Source organism: Ovis canadensis, chromosome 2 (assembly GCF_042477335.2).
Source record: "Ovis canadensis isolate MfBH-ARS-UI-01 breed Bighorn chromosome 2, ARS-UI_OviCan_v2, whole genome shotgun sequence".
NCBI classification, from domain to species: Eukaryota; Metazoa; Chordata; class Mammalia; order Artiodactyla; family Bovidae; genus Ovis; species Ovis canadensis.
The window spans coordinates 64,399,726-64,425,692 of record NC_091246.1 but is presented as its reverse complement, the minus strand read 5'-3'; the positions used below and the strand labels follow the sequence as shown (position 1 = coordinate 64,425,692).

Genomic DNA, 25,967 nt, shown 5'->3' with positions numbered 1-25,967 from the left:
AATTTGGTTATAATAATCAAATGGTTTGTGCATATGGATATAGCTTTGCTAACAACTTTCTTTATCATGCAGTGAAACGACCCAACAAACCCTAAGTTAACTTATTGCAGAACAAAATTTATTTTGGTTGAAGTTATTTTGAATTGAACTGACAGGCTTATGATTGACATGTTTTGCAAATTGTCGAAGGTGATGAAGCAGAGAAGTCCTTGCACAACACTCTATAAGATGCTGTAGCTGTATATCTTTAATAAACAATGTTCATTTTGACAAGATTATTGAAAAAATATATTAACTGCACAGAAAACTTTACAATGAAAGTAACAGCGGTAAAAACCTGTTATTAACAATTGTGCTGTCATTTAAAGAATTGCTATATTTTTTCTTTCCTCGACAGTGCAAATCCAAGTGGAGGAGAAAGAAGACGATACTGAGGAAAGTTCAAGTAAGTGGGGTTGGACCCAGCTGAGATATGTTTCCTGTGGAATAGCAGTGAATTTAGGGGATTCGTCCTCTTATCTTGTGGGGATATGCGACTCCATGCAAACACAGGAGCACATGTGGATGACTTTCAGTGGTCTCACAAGAGCGATCAGGTCCATCAGATAGACTCTTCACTTGAGAGTCCATTCAATTGGCAAACACACATTCCACCCAATTTATAAATTGCTCATCATTAAGTGGATGGTGGTCCAGAAAAATCTGCTTTTTTATTTCTTTACTATTTTCTTTGTCCTAAAATGTTTTCCCTTAGGCTGAATCTATAACAATATGACAGATTGGCCTTTTTGACTAAAGTGATCAGGTTGTTTAAAAAAAATGAATAAACCTGTTCTTTTGAATTCATGAATATTTTGTCTAAATTGCCCTGTTGTTTTTGTTTCGAATGGCTTCAGCTCAAGAGTGGACTGTGAACCCTTCCCAGGCATGCAAACCACTCATGGACTAGAACAGAGAAAGATTATTTTATGAGCTAAAGTTCTGAGTTGATCAAAACTGAAAGTTCAGCATTTCAGGGAGAGTTCAATTAGAGAATACAACACCATCAGTTAAAAATCTGAGCCCAGTATGACAGCCAGTGAATGTTCATGGTGACAGTTGTTTTCATTAATTTGGTACGTTCTGCATGTAAACAGCCCAGAGTCTCACACAGATCCTACAGGCTCTGACTTGACTATTATAGGGGAGGAAAAGTAATTTTTCCTTTATCCTTCTGAGTTTCTTAACTGATACTCCTATAATACAAGAAAACCAAACCAAAACAGAAGTTTATTAACACATACACCTCATGTATACATGGATGATACCAGGAAAAAACTAAGTAATTGTGTGAGATGGCTTAAAATTGAGACTAAAATGCCATCTTAATAGGGAAAAGTGAGGGGTATGTAGGTCTCTTGGGAGAGAATAAGTTTTAAGAGAATAGATAGGAGGTATGATAGTTTATGATAAAATATGTCTGCATGTGGTGTTGACCTATAGTCTCCTCTATAGAACACTTCTATAGTGTTCCTTGGGGATGAAATTCCTGGGGAGGGGATTTATGACAGTTGAGTTCCTTTTGGAAGCTCTGTTTTCAGGCAGACAAGAGGAATTCAGAGAAAATCTCTTTCTGCATTTGCTGTTTTTCAAGTGCTACATCTCAAAATAGTCAATACACTGAAGTGGCATATTTTGGGGTGGTATATTCTGAATGTCTTTTTGAGGTGGTATATTCTGCTACCCTTCAAAACTAAATTGAGCCCATTCCAAAAGGTAATGGTTATGCAAATCCACATTTAGTAGGCAACTGTAAAACACTTTTTTTTTTTTTTTTTTAAGAATTTGAATATTTGGAAACTAGTGAAAACACTAAAGATAGCCTTTTTGTCCTAAGTGCTAAAAGATAAATATAATGATATACTTTTCATCCATGGTAAAACTCTGCAAGTTTAATAGCTTAGCTTTAATGTAAAATATACTAAAATGCAGAATACCATGTGGCTTCTTGAATTTTTGAGTTATTTGAGGGTGAAATTGTTTCTCAGTTCCTATGAGGCCCTTGTTCTTTCTGATTAGTGACTAAAATGAACAATAAAGGCTGGGTAGATTTTCGAAATGCCAGAGTGGGGTTTGAATATCATGCAACATCTGCCACAGTATTTAACAAATTTTTGGTCATGATGACAAGAGTACAGTTTTCAAAACCTAGTTAGAAAAGTTATTCTCCTGTTTCTCTCTGCTAGTCAAACTTTAGTAACATTGGTAATGTTTAGATCTTATTTAGATTTGGAATATCAATAAAAGTTTAATAAGTAATGTTGAAAAGATAACAAAATTTATAAAAAAAATAAAATGACACACACTATGTAAAACTGAACATATTTAACTAATAAATGAGGAATCTGGTGAGCCATTTATAGCAGTTACCAGTTCAAAGGAAAGTCCAAAGAACAGATTCATTTATAGATCAGGAATATTGAACTGTTTGTGTAAGCGAAGACATAACTGTTTTGTGGGGTTTTTTCCTTTCCTTTCTTTTTTGGCGGTGGAAGTTTGTCTACACTAAGAGTTCACTTGCTTGTCTATGGACAAAAACTATTTTGCATTGCTATCTAGTGATCTACAATTTACAAAGTTACAAGATAGCTCCCATAGAATCAGCATCAGACAACATAGAAGGGTATGGTACAGACATTTCATAGTTCTCCATTAAAGCACAATTTTTTCCCCATAGTAGCTTCTATTTAAAAAGATAGTGATAATTACGAGTAATATTTGTTTTTTTTTTAAAAATAATAATTAACTCTAAATATCAGAAGTTAAAAAGAAAAAGTGAAGGTGAAGTAGGATTGTCTGTCATAAACAGTGAAGGAAGGAACTGAATTCTCCTCCTACTCTTTACTGGAAAGCTTCCAAAGAAGTTATGGACATATGAGGCATTAATAGTCAGTTGGTGAATAAAGTAAAATAATATTATTTCTCTCAATCATGTATTAAATTTACTAGTTATTTATTTCTAATCAAAAAGATAGAATGATCAAGCAAAGTTATTTATTATCAATTTCATCTAAGAAAGAGAAAGAAATTTAAGAAAAATAAGTATTTGAAGTTAAGAATGAAAATGATTTTACATAAAATAGATAAGCAACAAGGATTTACTATGTAACACAGGGAGCTGTATTAATATCCTGTAAAAATCTATAATAGGAAATAATCTACAATATATATCTATTTTATATATATATATATAAAACTGAACCACTTGCAATATACCCAAACAAGTAATACAATATTGTAAATCAACTACGCTTCAAGTTTTTTTAAAAAAGTTAAAAAAAGAAAAAGAATGAGAATGATTTCAATTAGAAAGGTATTTGAATTACGTCAAGGCATAAATTAATTTCTTCAAAATTATTCTAATTTATAGCATTTCCTTGCATTCTTATTGTTTGTTCTAAGATAGAAGTAATATTAGCACATAGTGATTAAACACTCAACACTTATGTATTGAATTGATAATCTACAAACTAGGTCTGAGAGGTCATGGTATGATATTAAACTCCCAAGTCATCTAGTTATACAAGTAAATGAAGGCTGGAATTCTAAGCATTATTAGAATTTGGGGATTGATACTCACATATTTGAGTAGATAAATGACAAGAAATGAGAATGTAGATAAGTGTATTTAAATGGCAGACTATGAAATACATATGGCACGGTGCATTTTATCTTAATATGACAAATTGCTAGATTATGGTTTCAGAGGTGTGACGATGATAATTAAAAAGTAAGAATACATTTGGGATCAGGAAAGCACTTTTCTGAAACTACTCACTGAAGCATTAACTGTTCTGTTTAGGTGAAGAGGAAGAGGAGGAACACAAACTACCCCGAAGAGAGAGCATGAGGCCAAAGAGGAAACGGACCAGAGATGTTATCAATGAAGATGATCCAGAGCCTGAACCAGAGGATGAAGAAACAAGGAAGGCCAGAGAGAAAGAGAGAAGGAGGAGATTAAAGAGAGGAGCGTGAGTTAGTTTTGATCTATAATTGACATTATTTTTCATTCAAAAGTGCCTGATGCTGAAAGATCACTCTTTAGGTACTCCCTAGCCTTAAAATTAGTAATTAAAACTACTTTCAGAAAAACAAGCTTAGTCTGATGCCACCATTTTATTCCACTTAGTTAAATGTATTTTAATATTAAAATATAATTTTAAAATGAATATATATTGAGAATGGACTTATGAGAGATTTCCTCATGAGAAATCTAAATTGTCATGAGTCATTAACATTATAGTTAATTTAAATATTTTAAAGTTATTCTATTAGTTAAATGCATCGTTAATGAAGTTAAATAAAAAACTTATAAACATGATCCCAAATCACGTATCTTACAGAGCAGGAGTTGAAAAATTATGGTTAATTTCAACCTAAGAGGCAAGAATTGTTCTTATCATTTTAATAAAACTGCAATTAAAAAAAAAAAAGCAAAGAGGAATATGGGACAGAGCTGTATGTAGCTCCCAAAGTCTAAAGTATTAACTATCTGTCCCTACAGAGGATTGGATTGTCCTTCCCTTTTTAACATCTCTATGTCTTTCACTTCTAGCAGGCCAATGATTTTCTGATAGCTGCCTTTGTCTAGAATAATATATTAATGCTGTTTAGGGAAAAAAAATCAAGAAAATAATTTTCTGGTCTTTGCTGCCTGGAAAACTGCCGATGGCAGGCAGGTGGAAAAACTGTAAATGTGAAACACATTTACTTATAGAAAACCTAGGCCACTTGGAAAGGATTCAAGAGAATAACTCCTTTGCCGCCCCTAGGTGGGGCATGGGAATCACCATGAGGTGATAGGATCTGTCCTCTAAAACAGTCCTAGAACTTTAAATGCTGAGGAACTTTCCAAGATTTCCTCCCAAGATGACACCTTGTGGTATTCAATAACTAGCTATTATTTGTGAATATTTTGTCAATAGAGAAGTTTAGCATTAGTTGACGATGGTTCCTTTTAAAATAAGAGTAACCCCACCCATTTCTTCATTGTATTTTTGTTGACTTAAGGTTTTAAATCTCTCTCTTTCTCTTCTTTCTCCTTCTCTTCCTTTTTCTCCTTCTCCCCAATCTCCTCTTCTTTCTTCTGTCCTTGAATACTAAGACATCACCTGCTTTCTGTTTTACTCTGATATTTTTTATGTCTATCTTCAAGTATTTTTATATTTTGTTCTTTTCAAAAACAAAACACCCTATTAAGTTTCATGTCTTATTGTGATTGTTATTTCAATTATTAGGTAGTAATATTTCCTACTAGCAAAGCTGATGCTTTCTGACAGTGGTATTTCATTGAGGAAACATCACCAGTAGATATATGAATGATACAGATTGTGTCAGAATTTGCCTTTTCCTCTCCACCTGTCACTCAGATGGGAGTGTCACCATATGACTCAGATGGGAATTCCTTTGCTTTTTTGGTCTACTCAAGGCCCTCCTGTCAAGGCTCAACCTCTAGAAATAGGACCATGTGAATCAACTGGGTCTTGGCCCCGGTTACCTGGGGCAATCTTGTCCCTGTGACAGGGTCTGTCCTTAGCTGGTCCCACTCTTATTCTGATTCTGAGAAACCAGAAGCACCGGTCTCCCGTCCTCCTCTCTCCTCTGCAGAACCAGTCTTGACTAAAATGAATTTTATCTCCATAGGTTTTGCAAATTATATTATTACTGCCATAATTTTTACAACTATTTTAAATAATATAAATTACTTATGATGATTGACAGTTCTGATCACTATTTCAAGGTCCATATTCTATTGTTCACTTTGAAGATAAGCCCTTCTGTTTTTAAGAAAACGTATTAGCAAATATGTTTTGAGAAAGATTAGTAGGCAAATCATGGCACATTTATTTAGGTTAATTAATTCATGATCTTCTTTTATTTAAATGTTCATGTGAAATACCTTAGGGAATTTTTCTTGCACTGGAAAAACTTTTGAAAACAACTAAATCCAAGGTTGTAATGTTAACTGTCTTTGGAGATGGTTAACAAAAACTGCCTTGTTTGGCATTTTGAAGTATTTCTAATAATATTTTATGCTTTTCTTGACCCAGTTTTAAGTGAATAAGTAATACGTTTATAGAAGTGAGAAATTCAGCACATTATGCCTCCTTTTTCCTAACAACTGTTGTTTAAATAAATCAAAACTAAGATAGAAAGCCATTCTTACACAAATTAGCCCTACATTTTAGAAGCAAAGCATGCCTGTGCTACGCTCTTTTAATATGATCAGCACTTTCTTTGAGTGGTTCCTGGAAAAGCTGTTTCCCCATAATCCAATGTTTAATTATACATTATTATATTTAAATTATGCAAAAATGTAATATCTTAATTACCTGCATATTTGAATGTAATTTAGCTGAGAACAACTATACATTGTAGCACAGCATGATCTTCCTAGAGCAATCGACAATTAACAACACAGAGATTAAAAATGTACCAGTCTGAGATCATTTAGTGTAGGAATAAATATCTTTCTATAACTTGGAAGACATTGTTATATTTTATTTTAGTGTACTTGTTGGTAATCCTGTCATCCAGAAAAATTCTGTACATAAACATTTATTTAATAAATATTTATTCAGCTCCACTTCTGTCAAAGATAATTTGCTAATTTCTTTGAAAGATATGAATATGAATGTGAAATTGCCTCCATTCTCTACAAATTAATAACATAGTAAGGGAGAGGCCGGAGAAAGCAATTGCACCCCACTGCAGTACTCTTGCCTAGAAAATCCCATGGACGGAGGAGCCTGGTAGGCTGCAGTCCATGGGGTCGCTAAGAGTCAGACTCGACTGAGTGACTTCACTTTCACTTTTCACTTTCATGCATTGAAGAAGGAAATGGCGACCCACTCCAGTGTTCTTGCCTGGAGAATCCCAGGGACGGGGGAGCCTGGTGGGCTGCCGTCTATGGGGTCACACAGAGTCGGACACGACTGAAGTGACTTAGAAAGGGAGAGGCCACTTAGACACAATTATTATGAAATAAGACTCTATAAATGTGCCACAGAAGTAAAAAGTGATTTAGAGTCTTAAAGAAAACTATCTCATAAGGACAATCAGAAAAGGGTATTGAAGACATTTCATATGATTTTTGAAGGAGTCGTAGAATCTGAATATGTTAAACATATAAAGTACTGGGTTTAAGACAGCAGAAAACTAAATAATTAGTATTAGGAACATAGAGAAATAAGCTTTAATTACATGGTAAATCCAAACATGAAATAGATCATTCTTTCATTCTGTGTAAGTATTTTGTTATCCTTGTACAGCACCATAGGATTTTATATGTGTGTGTATGCTTAATCGCTCAATCGTGTCTGACTCAGCAACCATATGGATGGTAGCCTTCCAGGGCTCCTCTGTCCATGGGGATTCTCCAGGCAAGAATATTGGAGTGGGTTGCCATGCCCTCCTCCAGGGGATCTTCCCAAGTCAGGGATCAAACCCAGGTCTCCTGCATTGCAGGAGGATTCTTTACCATCTGAGCTACCAGGGAAGGATTTTATATAATAAACATCAAATGTTTAAAATAGAAACAACTTAATGACATTCAGAGTTGTATCTTAGTATGAGTGTACTTCCATAGTTCATGTAAACCAGGATTACTATTCTAAGAAAAATATCTTAATTGGTTAAAAAAAAAAAACAATCACCAAATTATCAATGACAGATGTTATTTTACAGGGTTAATTAAATTTCTGTTCAGTAACCATGACCTGATTAAAAATTCTGGTGGTGGTTTAGTTGCTAAGTTGTGTCCAACTCTTTGTGACTCCATGAATCACAGCACACCAGGCCTTCCTGTCCATCACCAACTTCCGGATTTCACTCAAACTCATGTCCATTGAGTTGGTGATGCCATCCAGCCATCTCATCCTCTGTCATCCCCTTCTCCTCATGCCCCCAATTCCTCCCAGCATCAGGGTCTTTTCCAATGAGTCAACTCTTTGCATGAGGTGGCCAAAGTATTGGACTTTCAGCTTTAGCATCAGTCCTTCCAATGAACACCCAGGACTGATCTCCTTTAGGATGGACTGGTTGGACCTCCTTGCAGTCCAAGGGACTCTCAAGAGTCTTCTCCCACACCATAGTTCAAAAGCATCAATTCTTCGGCACTCAGCCTTCTTCACAGTCCAACTCTCACATCCATACATGACCACTAGAAAAACCATAGCCTTGACTACACGGACGTTTGTTGGACAAGTAATGTCTCTGCTTTTTAATATGCTATCTAGGTTGGTCATAACTTTCCTTCCAAGGAGAAAGTGTCTTTTAATTTCATGGCTGCAGTCACCATCTGCAGTGATTCTGGAGCCCAAAAAGATAAAGTCTGACACTGTTTCCCCATCTGTTTCCCATGAAGTGATGGCACCAGATGCCATGATCTTCATTTTCTGAATGTTGAGCTTTAAGCCAACTTTTTCCCTCTCCTCTTTCACTTTCATCAGGAGGCTTTTTAGTTCCTCTTCACTTTCTGCCATAAGGGTGGTGGATCTGCATATCTGAGGTTGTTGATATTTCTCCCAGCATGAACTGATTTAGTAGGTATAAATAATCACTAGGCTAATAATAAATAGGTTACTGGAAAGGTGAAAAGAAAACACTAAGTATCATGGTAATAGCAACTATAGGAAGCAAATAGCACACCATGGGCTGGAGGAACAATGGAAACAGGTTGAAATTAAAACCTAAAAGCATAGAGGAGAGACCCGGGGAGCTGAAACTACTGCAGAGGGGGTGATGCTGAAGCGGTGCTGGTGTCTACAGCACGAGTGATGAAGCTGGTTCTGCTAATGTTGGAAAAACTGGTTAATTAGTCTCACCTGCAGCTATGGGAAGGTCCTGCAGCTCTTGGGGTGAAAAAGAATTGCAGAAGAGTAAGCAATGGCACCTCACTCCAGTACTCTTGCCTGGAAAACCCTATGGACGGAGGAGCTTGGTAGGCTACAGTCCATGGGGTTGCTAAGAGTCGGACAGGACTGAGCGACTTCACTTTCACTTTTCACTTTCATGTATTGGAGAAGGAAATGGCAACCCACTCCAGTGTTCTTGCCTGGAGAATCCTAGGGGTGGGGAAGTCTGGTGGGCTGCCGCCTATGGGGTCCCACAGTCGGACAGGACTGAAGCGACTTGGCAGCAGCAGCAGCAGCAAGCATCCCACAAGAGGCAAACGGGAAGCCAAAGGAGAAACCAAGTCTCTCCTTAGCATACTCTATTGGCAGCCGATTCTGACAGTAGAATATTGAGCCAACGGACAAACTAGGAATGTGTCCTACAGAGTCACAGCCACAGCATCACAATATTAAGCCTAAAAGGGTAAATTTGAAGTTAAGTGACCATGTTGTTGTTGTTCAGTCACTAAGTTATTTCTGACTCTTTGAGACCCCATGGACTGTGGCACACCAGGCTTCCCTGTCCACTACCAACTCCCAGAGTTTGCTTAAATTCATGTCCATTGTATCAGTGATGCTATCTAACTATCTCATCCCCTGTCACCCTCTTCTTCTTTTGCCTTCAGTCTTTCCCAGCATCAGGGTGTTTTCCAATGAGTTTGGCTCTTCGTGTTAGGTGGCCAAAGTATTGCAGCCTCAGCTTCAGCATTAGTCCTTCCAGTGGATATTCTGGGTTGATTTCCTTTACGATTGACTGGTTTGATCTCTTTGCAACAATAACTCGTAACTGAAACAATCTCTTACCCAAAACATTCTTCTCTACAATAGGGCATTACATTCTTCAATTTATAAACCTTGTTGCTCATGTTTAGATTTTGTTTTCTTTGAGTTTTGGACCCTTTGATATTTTTTGCAATTCTGGGAATACAGAAGAGAAAAGATCCATCTCATTTGCTCAGTGAGAAACTAAATTCCTTTGAAGGCCTCTTCAAAGGATTGGCTTCTATCAAGTACACTTTGAGTTCAGTTTTATCAATTGAAGTTTTGAGCTTAATTAACAGATTAATTTACCTTTGAGGAATAGATTCTTTTTATTTTTTCCTATTTCAGTTTTTCTCTTTCTCTTGAGACAGGGCTAACAAATTTTTTAAGGGCACTTCAAAGACACGTTCACCTCTAATTTACCATCCTTGTTGAAAAACAAAGTTTTTTAATGAAATGTAGAATTGAAGGCAGAAGGTATACAGGGGAACAAAGAAGAGAAGAAAATATGTTAATAGCTTTTTATTTCCATGGATTTTCTGAGAATTTGGGACTATGGACATAAAATGGTTCCAGGACTTCAGAAAATAAATAGTATTTTTAAAGTTACAATAATTCCAGAGATCCTGCATCAGCATTCAGCTATAAGCTCTAAAGCTTATGGATCTCAGCATTCACTGTATACAACCAAGTTGTTATGCATTAATCAGCTGAGTATCTGATAGCATACTTTAAGTTTGGAAGTCAAGCAAATCTTAACTTTACTAAAGAAGGTTTTTTTTTTTTTCTTCTTTTTTTTTCTTAAGGGAAGAAGAAGAAGAAATAGATGCAGAGGAATTGGAAAGATTGAAGGCAGAGTTAGATGAGAAAAGACAAACGATCGCTACTGTCAAATGCAAGCCTTGGAAAATGGAGAAGAAAATTGAAGTTCTCAAGTATGATGCCACTTTTCATAATTAGAAACACTTTCCTTGCTATTGATTTCCAAAATTCTCTATTTCCTATACATTATAGATAATACTATATGTAGTCCATCATTTAGATAAATCTCTCATTATATATAATGTTCATGGCCATTTAATGTATCATATGTTAACATATCATATATGTACATATACACACTCAGACACACACACACATATATATATATATATCACTAGAGAGGCTGGGATAATGATTATAAAAGAAAACAGCCATAATTAAATTCATTTTTTGGAATCTTACAATCTCTGATCACCTTTAATCATTTGCTCCTTGAACTGAGAATTTCCTTAGTTTAATACATTCATTACTATCTCTCTGAAAACGATACTATATTTGAATTTTACAAGTTTGTTGGATTGCACACTCTAGTTTCTCTGCAGGGTTCCAGCCTCAAATGATACATTCATGTGACAGCTCTTATTAAAGCACAGGGAGGATGCTAAGCCAACTGAACAGTAAATGGGATTCCAATTAAGGGTTATGCTAATAGCTATTCCCTGGTAACATGTCAGCAACCCAGTTTCACTCTTATGTTGAGTGTTGATGCACTCAGAGACACATAGATTTATAAACTCCTGATAAAAAAAGTCAAATGATTATCCCTTTCCTGGGACTGCAAGCAGATTTGCCTCCGAGGATCACACTTTATTTCCTTGCCATAGTGGTTGGGGAAGCGGGGCATGAATAAAAAGGATGTGTCTGTGATAACAACCATGTTTGCATCTCACAGATGTGATACTGATTGCATTTTCCCCACAGAATCATTTTTATAAACGGTGGCAAATTTCCAAAGCTATCCCTCCACAAGCCTATTTAACTAATAACATTAAATGCTTAGTGTATATATAATAGTGTTAAAATTAGGGGAAAATGTTTCTGTCTCTGGTGACGAAAAAAGAACTGCAGCAGCTATTAGGGTAATTCACTACTAATCTTGGCTCTGCAAGAGGTTGTGCATTATTTAAGGAAATAGCTTAAACTTCTAGGACCTCAGTCACCCTGTATCCAAAATAAAACAAGATATTCAAGCTTTATCCTATGATGTGGGAACCTAGGTATCATTTCTAACAGTATTGTTTTGTGGAATAAAGTTTTCTAAGTTCCAAAGAGCGGTCTTCCCAGAAAACTTCTGGAACACCACACAGCTGTAGGCTGGGAACTCCCTATGTTTGTGCATGTACATCAGTCATAAATGAGGTCAAAGACAAGTAGCATTCCTGGTTCAATGAAGCTATTAATGTATATGCGTGTGCATGTCCGTGTGTGCGTATATGTGTGTCTGTTAAAATAGTTTCCATTCAATGAAGAGATAGTGATGCTAAATAATAGGCTTAAAAAATATCCTTACTTAGCAAAATAGAAGTTTGGCAACCTTATGTTGGTTCCCAAAATATGTCTTAAAATATTGCTGACCATGAAATCCCCAAACCCGAAACCACAGGTAACTGTATGTGGAAAGTTGTAAAATTATATAGTAATAATATTTTGAACTTTCAAAGCATGATGTGAAATTGAGTAAAAATGCCAGGAAATATATCCTCCCTTTCCATCTGCATGGAGGTGTAGAAATAGCCCTTGCTGTTCCTTGTCTGCATTTTCCATACAGAGCAGTGGAGAAGGGATGGGCTTCAGGCTTGAGTTTGAATCTCAGATCTTCCATTTAAAAGCTATGTAAATTTGAATGAACGGTGTAGTCCTCAGATTTCATATGAAATTTTACTATTTTACAGGGTTACTGGACTCATAAAGTGGGTTATTTCATATGAAACACTAATCAGGGTGCCAGAATATTGCACAAAGCTGGGAAATACAACTTGTAATTATCATTTTATCTCAGGACAGACTCAGTGTTGCCTGATTCCCTGCAGTATAACAGGAGAGATGGGGAGGGTATAGGGCTTATCAGGACTGGGTGGGAGCAGACTTAGCCATAGGCAACCCCAGGAGCCTTGGGGGATGCTGGCACATCGGTATAGCAGTCTGGACAATCTGGCAGGATGGACAACTGATTTTGATGCTCCAAGAAAGAAAAGAGGGTATCTTTACAGTTCAGCAGAATCTATGGTCAGCCACTTCTAGATTTTTCAAAATGTACCCACAAGGTCATCTTGTAGCAGATTCCAGATCCTGGGGCCTTCGGCTGGAGTCCTGGGATTTAGCCATTTTTAGACACAGGGAGAGATAAAGATTAGGATGGAATGAAGGGAAACACAGGTCCTATTGCTAGAGCAGAGGTCAAAAATGGGGAGTCTGCAGCTGAATCTAGATTATAAATGGTTTTTATTTGGCCCAAATGCTTTTTGTTTCTTTTTGATTATTATTTTTTAAATTATGATTAAATATATGTACCATAAAACTTAACATTTTAATCATTTAATAAAAATAATAATTTTTTTCTTTGATCTTAAATTTAAAAAATAGAAGATTTCACATTTTAAAATTCAGATATTCATCTTCTCTTGGACAAGAAGAAAGTGTGGTCCACATTCCTACATGAAAATAATAACTAGGACTAAGCAATTTCTGTCCCTTGCTAATAGGGCATTCACTCTTCAGCGTGCACAGTTCCCAAACAATCCACATCACTTATTCATGCTCCTTGGCTGGACCTTATAAGCTTTCATTTGTTGCCTCCTACACCGTGCATCTGGGGAGCAAGTTAGGCGTGCTACTGAGACAGTGATTCAGAAAGTTGGGGTGAAAGCCAGCTTGCAGAATGGAAGCACAGATTTAGGCCCAGAGAAGAAACAACTGTGGCTTCTAACCTGTCAGCAATGCCCACTGTCTTGTGATGATTCTCCAGAGCTAGAAATGTCTCCTGCTTTGTGGCTTTGCAGTATTCTGCACAGCTGGTACCATTGGCCACGATCAGCCTGATTCTTTTGGGTTCAGCCTCTGTGATAAAATTGTTGGTACTACAGTGCCTGACCTATTTCCCTTTGCAGGTTTCTGAATGCTGTATTGAGGTTCTCCCCCAAGGGTCCCAATTACATACTGGAATCAATACTTCATAGTATTTACATGCAGGTCAAGTTGTCCCTGGTGCTTCCCTGATGGCTCAGAGGTAAAAAATCTGTTTGAGGTGCAGGAGACATGGATGCATTCCCTGGGTTGGGAAGATCCTTTGGAGAAGGAAATGGCAACCCACTCCAGTATTCTTGCCTGGGAAATCTCATTGAGTCACAAACAGCTGGACATGACTTAGTGACTAAACAACAACAATAAAGTTTTCCCTACCCCAGTGTTATTAAAACATGGGAGCCGGCATCTTTCCTGCTACCATTTATTCCTTTCGGAGACTTCAAACTCTGACAGAGTATGTCAGTGGATTATGTTATTCCCAGAAGTAGCCTCCAGTCATCACTTCTGGCTAAGTTGATGGAATCCAAGACACTAGGCTCAATATAACTGGAACAGATATTTTCCTCATGGGTTTGGATCTGTATCTGGGTTCCAAGTCTTCCCATCTGGCTCTGGACTCTGAAAAAACTTGTGAAACTTCTAAAACAGATTTTTACAGAGGGTCAGCGTTTTAAGATGTGTTTCAGTGTAAAGCCTCAGGAATGGAGGCTTATGGTTCTGAGGATATATATTGTGGGAGACCCAGGTATAGTTCTCATAAGCCATAATTCATCTTGGGACTCTCAAAAATTTTTGGACATGGTCTTGTCCATCTCCAAACCTCATGGTTATCATTGTCAATAACTAATGATTTCTAAATCAAAGAGCTGGAATTCAGATTTTGAATTCAGATTGTGGAGCACACTGACTTTTTTAATCAAAAACTTTAAAATTTTGTTATTATAATTACGGGGACATTGAAAGCTTTGAACATAGAGATGACATGTTCAAAGTGGTATTTCAAAAGAAACTTAAAATGCAAAGTTATTCCTATTATACAGATGAGAAGACTTTACAGAGGTAAGGTAGCCTCACACAGCTAATAACTATTAAGGTGAACATGCAAATCCAGTTTTCTTCATCTGCAAAACCTCATAATTTTCCTACTGTCATACTACTTCTCATTAGAACCATGTTTTCCAGCAAAATAAACAGTCTTCCCTAGACACTCTGGTGGACTTTCTCACTTTGCTTCAGTCTCCTCTCCATTTGTCTGCAGCCTATAGTTCTTCCAACTGAGTTCTATCCCCTCCATGAATTATTGTCTCCCTGTGGTCTTTTCTCTGCCAAATCCTATAGAAAGAGAACTCATATAGTCTCTCTATTATTCATTTGGCTCTGTTCTTGTACCGCATTATATCGCATTTTAAAATTGTATATAAATCTCTTTTCCTTTAGAATAGATTTTGAACTCCTAAGAATATGACAGGGGTCTGACAGCTCTTTATTTCTTCAGGATCTAGCCTTTTGCTCTGTACATCATAAGTGTTCAATTACTGTTTCCTGAGTATCACTCTTCATGGTGATTTCTTTTGTTGTTGGACACTCATTCCCAAACCAAGAGAATCATTAACATGACTGAGACTTGTTAAAGGCCTAGATAAGTGTGTGAGTAAAAGGCAGGAATGTGCTGAAACTTTGATTCATAGTGTTTGCCAATTTCCATGGTGTAAATATTCCCATTATGATTAATTTCCAGCTACTAACAGTTTAAGAACCAGCTCACAAAACTCCTGAAAATTTAACAGTCAGTGGCTGAGTCAGCTGCAGCACCTCAATGGCGGGGGGTGGGGGTGGGGGTGGAATCAAGTGATGCCCTATGATTAAGCTTATGTTAGAGAGATCTTAATCTGGAGCAGTTAAGAGCAGAAGCTAAAGAATAGAACCTATTTATTATGATATAACATATTTCCTTTATTTAAATTCTAATCAACAATGAAATGCTTAATTTAGGACTACCTGTGAGGAAAAAAACAAAAACATTATTCTATAATTTCTGGACTCTAAAGTTCAAAGTGCTGTTAACCGATAATAAAAAACAAAAAGTTCCCTGTACAACACCAAAGTTGCAAGTTATGCTTTATTTGGGGACTTTACCAAGTACTATAGCCTGGGAGACAGCCTCTCAGATAGGTCTGAGGAACTACTTCAAAGAGTTTATGGAGCAGCCAGCACATATAGGAGTTTTTGTTGAAAACAAACAAAAAATGTGGTCAAACATGAGAAGATGACTGCTAATCACAGAAAAACAGACATCTCACTTTAATGATTTTAGTGCTTTTTTATGTATGGGAAGATGCAAGAGTCCAGGCTCACTGAAATTATTCCTTAGATATGCATCTTAACTATCTAGGGTCAGTATTCAGTTTTTCTCCACCTGAAGTTCCCTCAGGGTGCAAAGTCAGGAGATGGCTGCAGTGACTGATGGCTTGATCGCAAGTTAGGAGGTGGCTGCAGTGACTGATGGCTTGATCGCAGGCAGCATTCTTTGCTTACTAAAGTGACAGCAGTTTGTTTGTTTGCTTGTTTTTTGGCCACAGTGCATTAGTAACCTCTTATCCTAGTTATTTTATCTTATCACCATGCTCAATTTCTTTTTTAAACATGTCTAGAGATTTTCAGTCTGTCTTTCTTCTTTCCTCCTATTCTGTTCTTTTCAAAATTCATTGTAAAGAGGGAAAGTTTTTATTCAAGAGTATTCAGTTCATGATTGATTTCAGAAATCATTTACCTTAGAGCTCACCTGCCACAATTGTCTGTCTCATCATTTTCATGGTCTTAGAAGGAATCTTTCCATCTTAAATAAGAACAGTGTCCCCAACAAGTCTTTCTGTCTTGGGATTTAGACTGTTAACACTTGCTGTTTTATTGTGAGTCCTTAGAAAATTACTGTGGTTGTTTTAATAATGCTTTTCTAATAATATTTTGGAATTCTCCCTTGAAGGATATTGAAAGGAATCAAATGAGAAAGTGACTTTTTTTTGCTTGGGACTTGTATGTTCTGGAAACTTTTTCAATTGTTAAAGTAGTTCTGAATTATTTCAGAGAAACATACTTTTGTCTACCAAGAATTCTCTTTCTTTATTTGTTTCATGACTCATTGAATTTTTTTTATCCATATTGTACCATTTTACCATGGTTTCCTGGAGATGTGTTCTTCATCTTGGTTTGGCAAGCTTTTCAGGTGGCACATGGACCTGTATACACGCTCCTGTATCTTTTTAGAGATCTGTGAAGGAATTTATGACTATTTTATCTCAAAATCCTGAGCATGTAGGCTAGTTAAATCAGCCTGAAATTCTGCCCATATGGCTGTGGAAGGGTATTAGTCACTGAAAAAATGGGTTAAAAATGCTAATATTCAAGGATGCGTACCAAGATTCTTGGCAATCTTATTTGCTACCTTCCATGAACATCTGCTTATCCAGAATTCAAATAATCCTAGAGTTCAAAGAAACAGGGGTTTTTAAAATGGCATTCTATAATAATTATAATAAAAATAAATGTTAGCAACAAAGAAGTTCCAAAGTTTTCTTTTAGATAGGTGACATATTATTATTTTCATCTTCTTCTTAATTACATTCATTGTCCACTACTTTCTCATGGTATTATCAGTCAGTGTACTGTATATTGTAAGACACACTGAGTTAGTTTTTCCAGCTTACCAAAGTAACATAGCCTCCCCAAATTTTTGATAAATAGCAGTTTACCTAACTTGCACTCCTTAGAATTTTAGCATCAGTGATAGCTAATTTTCACAACTTGTTCTTAGGCTATCGATAAATACATGATCTTCGGAAACTGATTAAAAGGAGAAATTCCTTGACTATGATTTAAAAGTATTTAGGAATGCTATTAAGTATATTTGATGTGATATATTAACAGTAAAAAGAAAGCAACTGTGCACATGACAAGCACAAAATAAACTTAATTTCAGAAATGTGTCCTTGTTGTTTTGGAAAAGTATGATACAGATATCAGATAAGATACTAATTATGAAGATAACCCTTAACTTTATCAGGTTTATAATAAAAGAGAATAACTAAGGCATTTTTGAAAATGTTTTTATCTATATAACCAAGAAATGGCTGGTAGAACATTACTTCAGGGGACTTAAATAAGCTTGTTGCTATAGAACAAAAATAGTTACATTTTGTTAAAATGCATATACTAAAAGTAAATTCAGAGAGCAGTATATTAGAATATCATAAAAAATAAGATGAGCTGAAGAAAGGGGAATAGTCTTTCATATTCAACATATTATGTCTAAGATGTCCTGATTTTAGAAAATTTTAAACTAAATATAAATTATTTCTTTCAAATAGTCCTGTTAATTATGCTTTTGTAATATATGTACACGCATGCGTATGTATATGCTACTGACCATATACATACATATTCACACTCAAATATCCATGAGATACATGATTCTTTGGATGAATTAATTTTTATATTTTATGCATACTATTATAGTGTTTCTTGGCCAGTGGTTGGTCATATGGGTCAGGAAAGCTTAGAAGGAAGGGTATGGAAGGAGACTGTGAAATAGTAAGACTCCAAATCAGCTCAGCAGAAAGATTAATTCACATCAGAATATCCTATGCTCTGTGGATAAGTTGTGGATAAGTTGTGTAAGTTGTGTTGACAAATGCTCAGGAGAGACCTAGATCTAAGGGTATCTTGTAGCAAGCAGTTTACCAGGTAATCTTCATTATCTGTAGAGTTCACTGAACTGCCATCATTTAAAGTTTCTTGCCCACTCTTGGATCAAAAGGCAGAACATACTGTTCTAACAGAAAACTAAGGCTTTCTAGCATTCCTAAATATCATCACACAAAATTTTGAAAAAAATATTTCATGATACTTAGAAATGTTGACCAGGGACTAAATATGAACACACAGGTGTTGTGCAGAAATATTTTACCAAAACTTTCAAAACAGAATGGTTCCTCTCATTCTGAGGCAGTGCCCTGTGAATCCATCTGTTTCACAGTATTCAGAATTCATTAAACATGCTTCATTAGAATGCATATAAACCAACCAAGCGAAATTAGCACAGTCTGTCTACCAATCCCTGAATGTTAGTATATCTAAGAATATGAGATTGTACTTGAGATTCATGGTGGAAATGTCTCCTTTGTTGAGGAAATTTCTGCAAATTTATGCCTGAAATGCCTTTCTCTGCCTACTCAAGTCTATCAGCCCTTTAATGTCCTGTTTAGATCTTATCTCATCTACAATGTCTTCAACAAGCTCTCAAGCTTCCACTGCCCTCTCCCTTTTCACTTCAAGACTGTCTAGCACTGTTGTATAACAGTTTTATGGGCCTATATCTCATTTTTTCTTAATGGGGTTTAAGCTTCAGGAAGGAATCTCCATGTTTCTTTAGTTTTTCGAACCACTTAAGTCTGCTAAAAACATAAAACACACTCAATACTTAGAAAAAATGGCTAAGTAAAAAGGAGAATGAAAAATTATAGAAATAAATTTCCTTGTTGATCAGAATTTCAGATAGGTCCTTCTTACATCTCTGTGTAGCAATCTACATTTTCAGTGCTATTCCTACCTAATTGTGAGTATAATTTTCCCACAGTGAAGGTAGGGAGAGGATACACTGCCATTTTGAAAATCTTTGGGGTTAAGAATAGTCAAGATAAGACTTTAGATTTCACTTTTCTTATTACTCTTAACCTCTTGATTTTAAGATTCATTTGTGTCTTTAAGGACTTGGTCTCCTTAAATCTCATTTCTGCCCCAAAGTCAAAGCAATAGCAATATACTGGGATATACCTAGATGTCTTAGGGATATGGCCCAGAACTCTGCAGCCCATGTAATGCCACCCCTACTTTCAGATTTTAGTGCTGCTAATTGCATGCTCATTGATTCATTAAAACAAGACAAAAACAAAAATAGAACAAAAAATCCTCAATATAGAGCTTAATAAGATCTGGAGAGATATTTATAAAGTTACTGTTATAGATTGTTTTAGACGGAGAAAGAATTCTTTTTAGCAACTTATTTGCACATCATCTCTGCTGACAATTTACAAATTTTAGAATTTTTTGGTGTCCTCGTAGAGCAGAAAACTAGTTTATGTTGTGACCAATATCTAAAACTCAGCACAAACTTTCAGCTCCTGGGAAAATCTATATTGTCTTCTTTCTCCTCTCTCTACTATTATAATAAAAAAGGAATACTGTTAAACATAAATTGATTTTTAAATTAATCAGGTAGAATAGAATTAGGAAAACATTTAATCAGCAAGTAGAAGGAGGATCTAATGTTCTTTCTTTCTTTATTAAACTACTAAAGCCCAGCTATGTTGTTTCTCCCTTGATTCATCTAAAATTACTCTGAGATGCCTGACTGACTTCTAGGGTACAACTAAATTATGTTTGAGTTTTTAATTGACGTTTAAGCCAGCCATGAAAGTTAACATTGTTTTATACTTCCAGGGAGGGGGAGCAAAGAAATTTTAGTTCTGAAGAATTTCTATGGGTAGTAACTTTGAACTTAATACATATTTGACCTACCTGAGCTTTGCTTTAGTTTTTTATCAATACCAGCAGCTGGCTTTGACATATTTTCATGAATGTCATCAGAGCTGGTGAAAACAGATCATTTTAATGTTTATTGCTGATGAAATGTTTAGGGGTCTTAATGATCTCTCTCTCATATATATAAAATCTGTGAAATCTGTGAAGTTATGCTATTAAAAGGAGGCAGACCAAAATAAGCCATGCATATAGGCTAAGAGGTTATATGAATATCCAGCCAACGTTTTTGGTGTTCTTTGTTTCTTGTCAGATTGTTTCAGAAATTTTTAGTCAACTGTCCTTTAGGGATACAAGATAGAGTGAACTAGTTATTTTTCAAGATGAAGTTATTCACCAAAATAAATTTATCATGTTTTAAAATATGTAGAGTACTGTCAATGCCAGGGGTCACCAAAATAATCATATTTGATATAGTAACTTTTTAGCCCAAACCTCCAGCAACTTTTTGGCCACATAAAAATCTCTTAAATTTACTAGTCTCAACAAACAAAATTTAGTTTAGTTCTGAATTTGATCTTCAACTTGTTTACATTGGACTCATTTAGGGACCTTGAAAAGTATTGATGCCTATGTCCCATCCTTAGAGATTGTGACTTAAGTGGACTGGAGATGGGGACACTTGGCCTTTGGAATTTTTAAAAGATCCCCCAGGTATCCCACAGCAGACTATTATCTAGTCTTGGAGGTGTTCATTCATTCAAATAGCATTTGTGGAAACTTACTTCTTTGCCAGGTGCTATATTAAATATTGGGAAATTAGAAATTGAGACAATGGACCTTGCTTTCAGGAAATCCCAGTGCAGAGGGGAAAATGGACTGTGGGTTAACTGTAATATGTGATGTAATTACTACATAAAGGGCAGAGGTTAAATCACCCTGACATGTGGCTGGAGGTAAGTGTTAGAAAGGAAAACCAGGAAAGAGGTTATGGAGGAGCTGTAGTATGGACCTGGCTGTTGAACTGAAAATGAAAAGGAAGAAATCATGTGGCGAAGAGGGGAAGGGCAGAAAGAGGAAGCAAGTTGTATAAAGGCGTTAGGAAACAAGTTATTAATACATCCAGCCTCTCTTGGTTTTCCTCTAATTCATCTTGCAAATCATTGTTGCAACATTTTTCAGATAGCACACTGTACTGCACTAATCAGTCTCCTGATAAAAAAAATGCTCATGGTGCTTATTAACATCAGAATGAATTCTGCACTGCTTAACCTGGCATTGGGCGTGCCTACTCCTCCTTTAAGCACTTGGACTGTTTTCTTCATCAGCCATCTGAAGGCCCCAGATATATTTCCATCTCTTCACCATTGTTCACACCAGTTCCCTGCACTGTAATGTCCTTCCAGCAACCTTGGCTATGTATCTGAATCCTCCTTTTGTTCAAATTTCCTTCTAACCAGCCTGCTCTTTCATCTGAATTTTTCCAGCCCTTAATTTTACTATTCATTTGGTAGCAATTAGATGATTCCCTGAATGTTTATCTATGCCTTAGCTTTCTTATGAAATTAGAAATGCCTTACAGAAGAGCACAGAACCACATTCTTTTTTTTCCTTCGTATGGCACAGTGCCTTGAAACAAACAAACAAAACCCTGTATTTTATTATCGTAAATCTTATTTTATTACTATAAACAAAACTGTATGATAACATTATACATTTAGAAGATAGAGGAACTAATTATTTGCACAATTGCCCAGTCTTTGGCCATTGGCACACACAATTTTTACAGGGTTGTAAAGATAGTGTACATGCATGCTCAGTTACTGAGTCATGTCAGAATCGTTCTTTATTCTGGCATTTTACTCAGTGTATCAAATACATTTCCCCAGAAAAATAATAAATATTTTAAAATACTAATCAAAAGTACCATATACCCCTGGTATACCAAGAAACTGTTTTGTTTATGCTGTCTCAACTTTTATATGTCCTTACACCAATCCCATGAGGTAAGCAATAATGTTATTCTGAGGAAACTGGAGATATTGAGCTCAGTTCCTAGCTGTGCTGTGCCACTTACTCTCTGGGTAAATTTGGACACCTCTTTTACTGACCTAATCCTCAGTTTCCTCATCTCTGTAATGGGGATAAAAATAGTTCCCACCTTGCAGGATTTGGTGGGGATTAAATGAGATGATGGATGTAAACTGCCTGGCTTATGGTAAACATTCAGTATATTAACTGTCATTGCTGTGACTTTCCCTGGTCATATTTTATAGGTGAGAAAGCTTGGGATCAACAACAGCTCCCCAAGAGCACACGGCTAATATTAATATGTGACAGAGCCAGGATTCAAATCTGTGTCTCAGTTATAAGATAGTGATCACAGAATTGAATAGAAATGTGGTCCTAGTCAACGGACTGTGTGTGTTAGTTGCTTAATCGTGTCCAGCTCTTTGTGACCCATGGACAGTAGCCCATATAATTTTCCGGGTGAGAATACTGGAGTCAGTAGCCATTCCCTTCTCCAGGGAATCTTCCTGACCCAGGGATCAGACCAAGGTCTCCTGCATTGCAGGCGGATTCTTCACTGCCTGAGCCACAGGGAAGCTCTTTTTATCTCTTATCACAGACTCCCTAGCTGTCCAAGCATCCTGTACTCTCTGCAATAGCACAGAATGGCAGGAGCAGGACTTGGGCTGACACCTAGCACTGCGCTCCTCCCAGGAGCTTTGTATCTGGGGCTTCTGAAACCGGACACCTGGGCACCCTCATCAGGTCTCAGATGTAAGGCTGAATTCTCTCCTGCTCTTTCGGTAATAAGATGAATTCCCACTATACTCACATCTCACCAGGGTCACAGACTAAGGGGAAATGGACTGGCTTTCTGCAACTGCCTGGAAGTATCTAGTCCTCAACTCTTTTTACTTATTTGGAGAGTCAGCACAAAATTGGTCAGCCCTATTAGTTCTATTGCTGTTAATGATAGTTACTGTTTATGGTGATCTTCCTGTTTGCCATGGACACGTTACATACATTATTACAAAACACATCACAGACATTCTTTCCTATAAAGCATAAACAACCCTTGGGATAGCTATTACTATCTCTATTTTAAAGATGAAGTGGCTGAATATCTTACCCATTATGACTACTGTCACCAATATCCTTGTTTTAAAAGCACATGTTTTGATCATCAGTTCCAGTATTAGGATGATTTAAAATAATTCTGTCAGTCTAATTATGGAGTTATATTAGACTGTATGTTTCTGTACGTTAGACTATCTTCTTATCTCCTCAATTTTCTTTCAATTACTCAGTAATATTTTAGGAAAAGTTAGAGCTCTAAGTTTTAGTCAATTTAAATTGGTCATTTTTTTTTTTTAATGGTGGTGCTTATTAGAAAAAGACTTTTTGTTCTTCTGATTGCTTTATTGGGAAGTAGTGTTCATGAGCACAAGTTTTGATGACAGTTGGCTTAAAGGCCAGTTTTGAAATGTCTTTCATTTACTTGAGCAATAAATGGGTTGCTCAATGATACCATCAAACTGAAAACAAGAAGAAAGAAAAGTCAACTTAACCTAACCCAAATGAGGAGCATGTTTCCTGGGATGAGAATGTGTCAAAGGCAGCATAGCATGTCCTAACTCCCTTGTGGATTCAGGGTTGTATCACATGTTAAGGGTAAATTATCTATTTTGTAAGTTAGGCCAAAGTGTGCTCCTTCAACTAACTGTGAAAGCATTCTTGAATGCCCATTAAACCTTATTATTCTAATTACCAACAAAAAGGGTTGATAAATGAATGATGAAGCCAGGTATTATTGTCATTAAATAGACCTTGCTCAATTATTTATACCTGGGTCTAGGGTTACAGCTCAGAGAGCTGTGCATATTGTACCAGGGGTTTGAGCTCTGAGATGTGGAGACTGGATTACAGACCTGGCAGGCAGCTTTTGTTGAATGCAGTTCAAGGAGATGACACACATTTTTTAGTCACATATTTGGTTGGTTGAGGCTAGTGGGTATTCAGAATTTATCCACAAAAGCCTATTTCATATTAGCCATGAAAAATGCCTAGAAAAATCCCTTTAAATTATCCAGAACAATACAAATGGGTAGGAAAATAGATTCATTACAAGAAAAATATTAAAAAAAAATTTTTTTTTTGCCTTTTGGTTTTCAAAGACTCTGCTGTTTGTTTTCCTGCATTCTGACATCTGTTATGGTTACTTTAGTGTGATAAGTAGCACTCTGTTTATCTCCATATTGGATATTTTCTTTTTCTATCTTGTTTCTAATAGCACAGTTAGAAGATATTGTCTTCTGGTTAAGAAATCTTTATCAGGAAGGATGGGATTGGGTGATGCTAGTTTCTTCCATCCTAAAATCATGCCAGCTAATTGTAAAGGTCAGCCCTGAAAATAGTGTAAAGGTTTGTTCTTTCTCCGAGCTCTTCCACCTCAATTTCCCCTCTTCTATGCTCGAAAGGAGCAAGATGGTTATACCCCTCTGTTCTTGCTTAACAATTCTTCTCTGCCCACTACCCCTGGTAGTTATTTGGCCCTGGTGGGCAGTGGGGAGCAGGAGGAGCTAGAATGGCTGGCCAAGGAGCCCTTAAGTATGAAACTATGAAACTTGGAGAAGACCTCTTGGAGAATAGAGGAGGGGGTAGGGCATTGTGCTGTGCTTAGTCATTCAGTCGTGACTGACTTTTTGGAACCCCATAGACTGTGGCCCACCAGGTTCCCCTGTCCATGGGGATTATCCAGGTGAGAATACTGGAGTGGGTTGCCAAGTCCTTCTCCAGGGGAACTTCCCAACCCAGGAAAAGAACCGGGGTCTCCTGCATTGCAGGCAAACTCTTTATCAGCTGAGCTACCTGGAGAAAAAATTCATACTTGAAATTACACTGAGTGGAGTGAAATCCAGACTTTTGTTTGAAAATTCATTATGTGTATGTATGCTGAGGGTAGGGTAGGGTAGTACTGGAAGACAAATATGAAACTATACCTAGCACCAGGGAGAATTTGGCAATTTAAGAGACAAAAAATAAAAACTTGTTTAGATTGTTCAAAGGAGAAGTATGTACGTAATAACTGATTTAAAAACTCTTATGGAAGCCATATAAATAAATTTTTGTATTTTATAATTTAATTTACAATTAACTTTTTGGTGACTGCAATTTGTTTATAACCTGGACTTCCCTGTCTCTTAAATTTTGCTAGTTTACTGTTCCTGTAACATAATTATCAGCTCACAAAATTTAAAACCTATGGAGTAGATTAGCTATTCCTTTACACTTCTGTGCTTAGAGCAGTCTTGTTTTCTAACTGCCCAGTCAAGTAGAAAGCAATATAATTCTAATAGGCCAAACTGATGTTCTTTAATTATCTCCTAAATATCAAGAGCTGTGGATATGCCTGTAAAGTAGTCACTTTATTACATTTGAAAAACAAATTTTGATTTTACTACTAAGAAGAATCTTTGGTTTTCCATTTATATATGTTTATCATAATAGAGAATGATGTGATAATTCCTACATATACTTGATCTTAAGAATTTCAAAATTCTTGATGTCAAATAATTGTTATAACATGATGAATGGGTTCCTAAAAATCACCACACCTTGAAAATTGGGTAATGAAAACTACAGGGCTTACAGAATAATGGGAATGGGGCATAATATTCAGGAACATCATAGGTGACATATTTTAAAAAGAGAAATTTAAGAAAATGACAGCAACATTTTACACATGTTAAATGGCTGAGAAATGCAATAAATATGGCTGTTTACCTTTACAAAGATCTGAAGTTTGCTTGTGGAAATGGTAAGACTGCAGTTTGTGAGTTATTGTGAAGCCTGGAAGCAGGGTCATTGTAAGTCAGCTCTGAA

The 25,967-nt window shown here is 36.3% G+C and overlaps 1 protein-coding gene across 1 annotated transcript in view; it reads left to right on the top strand.

The window, feature by feature from the left end:
• TMC1 (transmembrane channel like 1) overlaps positions 1-25,967 on the top strand; it is a 150,107-nt gene that overhangs the window by 43,153 nt on the left and 80,987 nt on the right. The window contains exons 4-6 of the mRNA XM_069576358.1: positions 398-445; positions 3,842-4,010; positions 10,502-10,630. Of these exons, the coding sequence (XP_069432459.1) occupies positions 398-445; positions 3,842-4,010; positions 10,502-10,630 (346 nt within the window). The remainder of the gene's footprint in view (positions 1-397; positions 446-3,841; positions 4,011-10,501; positions 10,631-25,967) is intronic.